This window comes from Rhincodon typus, chromosome 9, assembly GCF_021869965.1.
Source record: "Rhincodon typus isolate 14 chromosome 9, sRhiTyp1.1, whole genome shotgun sequence".
Classification (NCBI taxonomy): Eukaryota; Metazoa; Chordata; class Chondrichthyes; order Orectolobiformes; family Rhincodontidae; genus Rhincodon; species Rhincodon typus.
In genome coordinates, this window is record NC_063340.1 from 14,804,740 (window position 1) to 14,816,807 (window position 12,068).

At 40.0% G+C, this 12,068-nt stretch overlaps 1 protein-coding gene across 2 annotated transcripts in view; it reads right to left on the minus strand.

Annotated features, from left to right (window-relative positions):
- memo1 (mediator of cell motility 1) overlaps positions 1-12,068 on the minus strand; it is a 46,536-nt gene that overhangs the window by 13,050 nt on the left and 21,418 nt on the right. For both annotated transcript variants that reach the window (XM_020527003.2, XM_048601309.1), the window contains 2 exons: positions 6,665-6,777; positions 322-433 (listed from right to left, as the gene is read on the minus strand). In XM_020527003.2, the coding sequence (XP_020382592.1) occupies positions 322-433; positions 6,665-6,777 (225 nt within the window). The remainder of the gene's footprint in view (positions 1-321; positions 434-6,664; positions 6,778-12,068) is intronic.

Below are 12,068 nucleotides of genomic sequence, written 5' to 3' on the forward strand. Positions count from 1 at the left end.
ATTGATAATCAACTTGTTTGTTCATGCTATGACATACTTCCTGTGGCTATTTAATTCGCAGGTGGGACTTGACCTAGAGTTTCTGGCCCAGAGGTATGGAGATTACCACTGAGCCACCATGCCACTCTTTACAAAAGATAACAGTAAGTTGTCCATTCAGATTTGCAGTGAAGTCATACATTCTTTGTACAGCCTATTGCCTTCCAGCAGATAGCCTTTTCAACATTTTAGCTGACAAAGACACAAAAGGGGGAGCTTGAATTTGCTTTATTCTAATCAACTGCATGCTCAGTCACAATGCCGAACAGCTCAATGGCTTACCTCTCCATGGTTTTAGCTGTGTAAGGCAGATGCATTTCAATACTATGTTCATCTTCATCTATCTGAATGGTCATCCGCTCAAACATTCCTGTCTTCCACAGTTCTCCGTAAACTGATGATTACAAAGGAGAAACCTTATCAATTTCAACAACATTTAATGTACATGTGCTTTGTCACTCATCTGAGATGACCACAGCCTACAGCACCACAACTAAATTTACAGATTTAAATCCTGCAGAACGGGCAAGAACTGAAATCCAAAGCAACCAGCTGGACAGTGCATTTGGACACCACTGAATTTCTCCCTCTCTCTTACGAACCCAAACAGGAGAGTAAAAACTATCAATCAGTCAGAAGATCCCAATCTAATGTTACCCTCTCTGGCACCGTGCTTAATTCTGTAGCGATGTAAACAGTTTTGAGGTGCTGAAAAATTTAAGTGCACATTCTGTATGACGACCAAAGCTTTCCGCAATTTAAGCTGTATACACAGCTGCGTCAGTTTTCACACAAACAAAAGACCATGCTCTCTAACTTATTGATGCCGCATGATAGTTTGGCCATGTGACAGTGCCTGTCAATACACACAAGTGTTTCACTCATATCAGGGCTGCTGTGCAGAAAGACAGCAAGACCTAGCAGGCTGATTACCCAGTGCTGACAGTGAATCATAACCAGCTTATTCCAGAAGTGTTCCACTGTTAAATCCTTAAGGTTTAACTTGGCAGGGGTTGCAATCTGTCCATCGTTCTGTGATACTTGGCGACAATCCAATGGATTATCTTTAAGCAACTGAAAAGTCAGTATTTTGTCTGCAGGTAGCCAAGCATTCAGCTTTCCTCGGCCATTAATAACGCAGCCTGTGCAGGGGAGTCAGATAAATTCCTGTTCCCATTGCCTTCATAAATCTCATCTCAGTGCTGATACTAACAAATCCTAGTAATCCGATGTAGGATTCATCTACCAGAAAGGCAACAAAGCTAAGATGAGTTTTGCCAAATCCCTAGATTCATGCAGGACAATACTTTGAAGGTTACTTGGATGAACATGGAGAGTCAAACATTCAAGGCCATGACCCTTGTGTGGGGAAGTGGGACTAGTGTAGGCTGTAGTCTATTTTTGGCAGGACAGACTTGATGGCTCCAGGGTCTCCTCTGTAGTGTATAATTCTACGATTCTATAAGCAAGAAATAAGAGTGCAAATTAAACTGAGATTCCTGCGGTTTTGTCAGCACAGGTAGCTCAATCTCAGATGACCTTCAGCCAGGATCAAACAGTGAATATTCATTGACACTTGGTTGGCCCAATGATTGACTTGAGCACTTATTTTCACATCAACAAGAACGTTTCGTTCAGTTTAATAAGTGATGACATTAAGTTGCTAACCATGACTCCTTGTAAGAGCACTATCCCAGAAAATGAGGACAAGGACTCATTTTCTTTTACTGCCTACCCCTTCTAAAGGTCCCATTGAGTTGGGATAGCAAGTGCTGGTGGTCTAGGTTACCCTGCAGATCACGGATGCTACCTAGAGGGGATGAGTGGAAATTCCCAAGTGATTTACCTCAGCCCTACCTAAATGAACAAGTGCCAAATGTACCACACTTAACTCCCAAATGAAACATGTAGATTTACTGCTCCCACAGGACTCAAATTCACACCCTTTGTATGAATCCAGTCATCAAATGGAAGAGGTGGCTGATTCATTCCCTTTCTCTAAAGGGCAAAGAATCTGGAGCAGGGAAGAAAGACAAACTTCAAACGGTAAAAAAAAACAAGAGTTACAAGACAAATAGGAATCCATGTCAAACCATTCACGGGATGTGGTTGTCAATGAGAACAAATAATTCCCATCACATTTATCCATCTTGCTTCAATATTCCTTCAACTCCTTCCCTTCATCCAAACATCCAACATAAATCTCAATGAAGAGCTTATATCTAATGTTGACAGCACCTAGAGGAGAAGGTAAGCAGAGGACCTAAGACAGGCAGTCAGCAGCAGCAGGTATAGGACCCCCAGAGTCTAACAGAAGGGAAGCAAGCAGCTGGTGATTTCATTATTTACCCTATTGTTAAGTGGTAGAGTTGTTTGGATTCTAAGATAAGTGGTAGTGAGAAGACAGGTTATTTATTAACCATATAATTAACCACTTTAATTAAAGACACAATCAAGACGGCATGGCAGGTGACGTGGTTGCAATTGCAGAACGTGGGAGAGACTGGAGCCAGTATGATCCAGAACAAATACATCTGCATTAAGTATTTACTGCTTGGGCAGCTTCAGCTCAGAGTTTATGAGCTGGACAATGAACTACAAATAGTATAATACATCAGGGAAGAGAACGGTTACCTAGACACTTTTCTCCAGGAGACGGTCAAACCCCTGAGAATAGGGTTCTCTTATTTGTTGTCTAGTCAGGAAAAGGAGAATGTGGCTGAGTGCATGCCAGGGAAAGGGGCTTTGTAATTGTTCATCAGGTTTGAGGTTCTTCCAGCTTATATGGTTAACAGCAAGGGCTGCAGAATAGATGAGCTCATTGGCCATGGCACAGAAAACCATTGAGGGTGGTGGTGGTGGTGGGGAGGTGGGAAAGTGGGGAAGTTTTGCATGGTGGGCGGTTTGGTGAAGACAGGACGAGACGATGATGGGGAAAGAACACAAAAGAGGTATGTACTAATAGTGAGGGGGATTGACACTATGAAAGAGCGAGAGTCCAGAAAGCTGTGTTGCCTGCACAGTGCCAGGGTTCAGTCATCATCTCAAGGCCGTAGAGGAATTTGGAGTGGGAAAAGGAAGATCTAGTCACTTTGGCTCATGTAGATACCAATTACAAACATGACAAAGTGGAGAGGGCTTTAAACTAGATAGCAGGGGCGAGGGATAGAATTTGGCAAGAGATGCTGAATCAAAGAGTAAGGGCAAAGCAACAGAGAAAGACATTAAAATCAGAAAGGATTAGACAGTAATAGGAAGGGAAAATGTGTATAAATCTAAAAACAAATTAACAAATAAGACTAGAGTTTACAAGAACAACAAATGGACAAAACTAAATGTTCTATATCTGAAAGCACATAGCATTTGAAGAAAAAAACAATTGAACAGAGAATACAAAAAGAAATAAATGCAATCTGATAACCAACAGAGATACATGGCTGCAAGATGGCGTAAATTGAGACCCAAATACGAAAACGTCATTGAGGACGTACACAAAGCTAGGAAAAAGAGGAGATGTGGGTCTGTTAGTTAATCATGACATTAATACAATAGAGAGGGATGACTTAACTTCACATATCCAGATTGTAGGAGGAGTTTGGGTAGAGATACGAAACAATAAAGGCAAAATATCATTTATGAAAGTGGTATATAAGCCTCCTAACGTTAACCACATGGCAGTATGGAGGAAAAAGGAAGAAATGTCACGAGTTTGTCCGAAAAGTAAGGCAATAATCATGGAGTTTTAATCTACATGTAGCTTGGAAAACTCAGATGTGCAAAGGTAGTTGAGATGATGAGTTCAAAGAATGCTTTCTAGATAGCTCCACAGAATAGCACATTCTGCAAACAAGCAGACAGCAGGCTATGCCAACCCCAGTATTCTTCAATTCGATAGGATAAATCAGTGACATCAGTAAAGGCAGTACCATATAATGAGATCAAATTTCATATTCAGTTTGAGAGAGAGGTTAACATTATAAATATAAATAAAGCGATTAAGAGGACACAAAAGCAGAGCAAGCAAACATAAACTGTCAAATTAGGGTAAGTGATAGTTCAATACAAATACTGTGGCATTTAAGGCAATATTTCTGAATACTGACGGTAGATACAGTCCAATGCAAAATAAAAATTATAAAAGGAGGACCCAAATTCCATGGTTAATTAAAACAATTAAAGATAGCATCTTAGTTAAAGAAAAGACATAATTAAGCAAAGGTGTGTGGCAGGTCAGAAGATTGGGCAAAATATTTAAAAAAAATGACCAAAAAGGAGAGAAAAATTAGAGCACAAGCAAAAACTAGCTAAAAATATGAAAGAGTTTCTATTGCTATGAAGGAACAAGTTAACAAACTGAGCATTGGTGCTATAAAAACTGAATTAATAATGGGAATGGAAAATAGGGAGATGGTTATTAATTGAACAGGTATTTGGCATTGCTCTTCACTATAATGGATACAAGTAATGGCCCAGGAATAAATGTCAATCAGGAAATGGAAGGGAGGGAGGAAGATGGACTCAGCAAAACATTGGAGCTGTGGGTTAACAAGTCCTGGGGTCTTGATGAACTTGCTCCTGGGATCTTAAAAGAACTGGCTTCATGGCATTCATGGTTTGATTTTCATTATGCAAAATTCTTAAGTTTCCGGGAAGGTTCCATTAGATTGAAAATAACAACTCCTCTATTCAAAGAGGGTACAGAAAGCAGGAGACTTCAAGTCAGTCATCTTAATATGCCATACAGGAAGATATTAGAAGCTACTAATAAAGAGATCATGGCAGAACGTTAGAAAAGTTTATGGTATTCAGACAATGTCAATATAGTTTTGTGAAAGAGGAACCAGGTTTAACCAATTTAATGGAATTCTTTAAGAAAGTAACAGGTGTTGTGGATAAAAACTGGCTGCACTTGGACTTCCAGAAAGCATTTGATAAGGTACCACATATCAAAAGGTTCTTGCGGAAAATAAAAACTTGTATAGATGGTAACATACTAGTATGGATAGAAGATTGTTTCCGGTTAGTTAACACAAAGGACCTTTTTCTGGTTGGCAAGATGCCAATGAGTGGTGTGCCAAAAGGATCAGCACTGGGGCCTCAACCTTTTACATTTTTTTTTATAAATAAAGGGACTGAAGGTTGTTGCTATATTTGCTGATGACATAATGACAACTAGGAAAGTAATTTAAGAGGAGGATGCAAGGACGTTACAAAGAGATATAGATAGGATATAAGAGTGGGCACAGTATAATATAAAACTGTCAATTGTGACAAGAATAAAAACAATCTAAGTAATGAAAGCTTAAGGTGTTCTGACGTGCATGGGTATCCCAGTGCCCTAGTTCTTGAATCGCAGAAGGTTAGCAGGCGGATGCAGCAAGCCATGAAGAGAACCAATAGAATGAAATCATTTATTGCAAAGGGAATACAAGAGTGGCTGGTTATGGTTCTCTTATACAGAGCATTGGTGAGACCGCATCTGGAGTACTGTGTACAGTATTCATCTCTTTAGTTAAGGAAGGATACAAATGTATTCAAGAATGCTCAGAAAGGTTTTATAAGACTAATATCAAAATGGATGAGTTATTTTATGAGGAAAGGTTGGACAGGCTAGGTTTGTATCTGCCTGAGCTCAGAATAATAGGAGACACCTTGATTGAAACATATGGGATCCTGAAGGCTCTTGACAGGGTGTATATGGAAGGGATATTTCTGCTTATGAAAGAAGCTAGAACTAGGCATTGCCCACTTAAGATAAAGATGAGGAGAAATCTTTACTGAGTGTCATACATTTTTAGAACTGTCTCACAAAAGAAGGTGGAAGCAGAGGTCTCGAATCAGTTTAAGGCAGAGATACATTGATTCTTGATAAGTGAGGGCATGAAAAGTCAGGCAGCAATGTGGAATAATCGGATCAGTCATGATCTTATTGAACGGTAAAGCAGGCTCGAGAGGGGCCTAGTGGCCTACCCCTATTTCATATGTTTCTATGTTATACAATGAGAGTTATCTGGTGAATCTGCGCCAAGTCAAATGTATTTCATTAAGATGGTAACTGTTGCTTTTATTTACAATATGTGCCATCTCAGTGATATTGAATTCCATTGGTTTCTTTTCACCTCATTTCCCCATCAACAACCCATTGCAACTTCTAAAGAATTAACAATACATCACAATTCGATAACATCTGCAAACTTCAAACCCTTACTCCAGACATACAACCATCCAAATGGTTGGTATACACAGTCAACTGAAGAGGTCCCAGAAAAATTCACATGACACCATTATGAACCCCAACTACTCCCAGAAACCTGTCTGACTCCTAAACTTTGCTCCCTAATCTATTTTTATTCAGACTGGAATTTTCTCCTTATTTTCACACAACTTTAACTTCTCCAAAAACCTCCAATGTAATAAGTTGTCATTACAACCAGTATATCCTCACCTACCATACCCATTACATCATGGTAGGCAGGGCAGCAAATGAGAATTTAAAAAGAAACCCAATCCTTGATTTAGCTGCGCAGCAGGCAATCTTGACATCAGTTGTTTCATACAAATTTAAAAAAACTATGCATAACACTTTGCTTTTAATCAACAGCAAAATCTCAGTATTGAAACTTACTCTTTTGATCGATGCGTAGATCATACAAAGGTGTTCTATAAATATCTGCAGTGGATAAAGCACAGCGAGAAAGAGGCGCATGGTGCGATGGTCCCAAGATAAAAACTCTGCGTCTGTGACAAAATTAAATCCATTGGTAAATCTGAGCAATCACCTTTCTTCTGACTTAACACTAACAATTACAAAGTATTCAAAACAAAATTCATCAGCCCCACACAGTGGAGATTAGCAACATGTCACAATTCATCTTGAGAGTTATCCACCCACTCTTGGGATGCAGTTACTTGATGACACCTGCAGTTTACTTTCCATTGAAACGCAGAGAAACTGACTCTGCTTCTGAGCGCCACAGGTCAACAGTCACCACAATTATTGTGGAGGAAAGTCATTTGGGCCACCTTAATTCATCCAGTTTGAGATTGCCCAGCCCTCCCATTGCAACATCCGATTATTTTGGATAATTTTGATTCTTGATATTACTTTCTCCCAATAACCCCGGCTATTCTTAAGAACACATGAACAAGGAACACATGTAAGCCACCTGGCCTTTGGACCCTGGTCCACCGTCTAATAAGTTCATGGCTGGTCTGATTTTAACCTCAATTCTACACTCCTGCACATCGCCAAATGATCTTTCACCCCCTTGGTGATCAAGAATCTACCTACCTCTGCCCTAAAAATATTTAAAAACTTTGCATCCACTTCCTTTTGAAGAAGGGAATTCCAAAGACACTCAACTCTTAGAGAAAGTGTTTCCTTATCTGTTTTAATGGGCACCCTCTTGTTCTTAAGCTAGGATTCCTAATTCTAGGTTCTCCCACAAGTGCAAACATCATTCCATCATCTATCCGTCAAGTCCCCTCGGGATCCTGGGTTTCATTTAAGTCACCTCTAACTCTTCTAAATACCAGACTGCTCATTTTAGGTATTAATTCAGGAACACTTCTCTGAACTACTGCCAATGCATTTTCATCCTTTCATAAGGATGGTGACTAATAATGCACCCAGTAGTCCAGATGCGGTCTCATCAATTCCCTGTAAAACCGAAGCATAACCTCCCTATTCCTACTTTCAATTCCTATCGATTCTATTAGATTTTCTGATTACTTCTGCATACCAATCTTCTGATTCATTCACAAGGAAACCCAGATTTCACTGCATCTCACAGCTCTGCAACCTCTCACCATTTAGATCAAATGCTTTAGTTCTTTCTACCAAAATGGACAACTTGACACTTTCCCACACTGTACCTCATTTGCCAGATCTTTGCCCAATCACTTAACCTACCTATATCTTGAAGGCTCTTGTCCACGTTCAAAGTTCTCTATATTGATTTTACCCAATTAACGAGCACCTACAGTTCATTGGAATAGAAATTTCCAAGAATAACCCCTTTTTCTCATTTTGAAAAGGCCATCACACTTATTTTTATGCTTTCATTTACAGGATGTGGAGCAGTTGTCCTAATTGCTATTGAGGTGGTGATGGTGAGTTGCCTTCTTGAACTGCTGCAGTCTACGAGGCACAGATACACCCAAGTGCTGTTAGAAAGGGAGCTTCAGGATTTTGACCCAGTGACAGTATTTTCAAGTCAAGGTGCCATGTGGCTTGGTAGGAATTTGCATGCGATGGTGCTCCCAAATATGTCTTATCCTTCTCAGTGATAAAGATCGTGGATTTAGAGGATGTTGTTGAAGGAGCCTTGGCGAGTTGTTGTTGTTGCTGCTGCTGCTACTGCTACTGCACAGTGACAGTGCAGGAAGTGAATGTTGGAAGATATTAGATGGAGCGCCAATTGAGTGGCTGCGTTGCCATGGATGATCAGTTTCTTGAATGTTGTTGGAGCTACACTCACTTAGGAAAGTGGAGTGGTCTGAAGTCCCATCATATCAGATTCCAAATGTTAACTGTTTCACTCTCCATTGATGCTGCCAGACCTGCAGAATTTCACTTTTATTTGATTATTCCATCATACTCCTGACTGGTCTTTAGATGGTGAAAAGGCTTTGCAAGTCAAGTGGTTTACTTGTCACAGAATTGCTAGCCTCTGATCTGCTCATGTAGCCACAGTATTGATAGGCCTGAACCAGTTCAACTTTCAGTCAACAGTAGCTTTTAGGAGATTGATCATAGGGGAATTTAGCAATGTAATAACAGTGAACTTTTTGGGACTGTTGAATTCAGTTTTGTTGAAGATTATTATTGTCTCGTATTTGTGTAATGCAAATGTTATTTGCCACTTATCAGTCCAAACCTGACTGTTGTCCAAGACTTGCAGTTTTTGAACACAAACTCTTTCAATATCTGAGGAGTTATAAATGGTGAACATCCCATCTCTAATCCCTATGAAGAAGGTCATTAATGGAATGGTTGAAGATGGTTGTCCTCAGTTGACTACAAGCCATCTTTTACATTCAAGGTACTGAGAGTTGGAGAAAGACTATGGAAAATCATTCTACAAGGGCACCATGTGTTCAATAAAGCACTATTGCTGCTGTGTGTGAACACAGGATTTGGGCTCTTGGCTTTGTGGTAACATTTGCATGGACTGAGCATGACAGAAAACAGTTGGAATAACCAAGCCATTTTCTGGTATGCAAGCATGTAACTAGTTAATCACAAGGATCAGGGCTTAGGCCTCAAGTCATCAGCTGTATCAATGTATTAGATGAAGGAATAGAGTGTAATGCATCCAAGTTTACGGATTATAAAAGCTAGATGGGAAAACAAAGACCACAAATGGATGCAAACAGGCTCAGTGAATGGGGAAAAATGTTGCAGATGGAAGTGTGTGAGCAAAATTAAGGAAAATAGAAAAACCGATTAATTTTATAATGGTGATAGACTAGGAAATATTGGCTGTCCTATTGACAAAACAAAGTTTAGCACGATACTAAGAAGAGAAATGGTATGTTAGTGTTTATTACAAAAGAATGGAGCACAAGACTGAAAGATTATTCCTTATTACTGTAATTATACATGTCTTGTTGAGATTATACCTTCATTATAGTATAGCTTTAGTGTCAATGCCTTAAGTGAGTGTAATAAAGATTCAAAGCACTGGTTCCTGGGATACAAAGATTTTTTTAAAAAATACCATTCTTTCATGGGATGTGAGCATTACTGGCTGACCAGGCATTTACTTCCCATCTCTAAGTGCCCTGAGCTGGTGCTGTTCAGCTGCCTTCTCCAATCACTGGAGCCCATGTGTTGTTGACACACCAACAGACTTGCAGTAAGGGGGTTCCAGATTTTTGACCCTGGAACAGAGCAGACTAGGCTTACATTTTCTGGACTTTAGAGGAATGAGATGTCATCTCTTTGAAAATAAGATTCTTGAGGGACTTGACAGAGATGTTAGGAGACTGATCCCTTTGGCTGCAGCATTAAGACCTAGGGTCACAATACTCAAACACAAGTTGGCCAAGAGGAAAAACTTCTTAATTCAACGAATTCAGAATATTGGTAATTTTTTTTCTGTGGAGGTTCAGTGAGTATGTGCAAAATAGATCAAATTGACCGTTTTTTTTAGATACTAAGGAAATTGGGCTATACAAAAATAGCATGGAAATGTTGATCAAAACACCCAGCCAGAATTTTATGGAATAGCAGAGCATCCTTGAAGGGCCAGATGGCCTACTCCTGCTCCAACTGGCCTAGTCCTACTCCAACTGGTGGTTTCATCAGCAGTAATGCCAAATTCCCCCACCCTGTACTCCTGTTAACCTTCCTGCCCAGCATCCTAACAAGGAAATAAGTCTAGATAAGCTAATGTCTTTATTGGAAGCTCACCAACCCTAATTTTGACCATGTCTCCGTGGACCAACTATCCCCACATCATGTCTCCCTCCAGAATATCCTATCACATGAGAAAGGCTCTCACCATCTATCAGCTTATTGTGGGTGACTGCACTAACATCACAGCCTTGACTGACTCTGGCTGAGAAGTGCTGATCACCTTCCCTCTAAGTGAAGCCTGTCCAACCTGATAATCATTAAGGTGAGGCTCTCAAACATTTGTCTATACTCCTTTCTCCAGCATTTTCTCCAATGACCTTGATCCAAGTTCATCACCTCTCACTCAAGATCATCATTTAGCAATGCACACTCCAGCACTATCAAGAATTATAGCAACTGGAAGGCTAGGGTCATTCTTTCAGATGATGTGGAGGTGTTTCACAAAGCGGTCATCCAGTTTATGTCTGGTCTTGGGAATGTAAAGGAGACTGCACTGAGAGCTCAATGAGTTTCTCCAGCATTTTCAGTTTTTATTTCTACCTCATTCACTCTTGTCCTCCCCACTATCTTACAATTGTCTGACTCTCTCAATACTGGCTGAGCAGAAATTTCCTCAAAACTAAATACTGCAAAAACTGAAGCCATTACCATCAGTCTCTGCTATAATGTCATCAGTTGTATTGAATATGTTTGACAGACAGGCAATCAATACAGATGTGCTGATTTTAATACATTGTGCCCAAGCCTCTCATGGTTGTGGTAGGATGCATATAATCACAAAAAAAAAAATGAGCAAGAGGCCTTTCAGCCCCTCCAGCTACTCAAGATTATGGCTGTTCCACCCCAAGCCTCAACTCCTCTTTCATGTTGGCTCAGCATAATCATCAACTTCCTGATATTTCAAAAATCTACCTGCCTCTTTAAATACTTTGAATCGTCTCATCTCCACAACTCTCTGGGATAGAGAATTCCGGATACTATCCTCTGGGAGAAGAAATCCCACGGCATCTCAGTTTTAAATAAGATCATGGCTGATCTGATAATCCTTAACTTTCCTGCTTTATTCCCATAACCCTCCATTGCCTTCAGGATTAGAAATCTCATAGCCTAGACTTAAGAACCCATCCTCACCATCACTTTGTGGTAAAGAATTCCACAGGTTCACTGCCTTCAGAAAACAATTACTCATCTCGGTCTTAAATGGACCATACTGTACTCTGAAATTAAGCCCTCTGGTCATAGACTCTCCATCAAGGGGAAACTACCATTCCACATCTACACGGTCAAGTCCCCAAAGAATCTTGCATGTTTCAATAAGTTCAGTGCTCATTTTTCTATTTTCCAATGGGCACAAGCCCAACCTACAAAAGCTCTCCTGGAACTTCCTCCAGTGGCAGCATTATTTTTCCCCTCAGATAAACTTACACTATGCTAGATGTAGTCTGACTATAACCTTGAATATTTTTAGCAAGACCTCACTAATTTTATACACTATTTATTTTGCCTTTCCTATTGCCCACTGAGCTTGGATGCTGACATTGTGATTAATACATTAGGTCACCCAAATACCCCTCTGCCGCAGCATTTTGCAGTCTTTTCTCATTTTAATATTCAGCTTTTCTACTCTTCCTGCCAAAGTGCATAACCTCACATTTTCCTACATTAT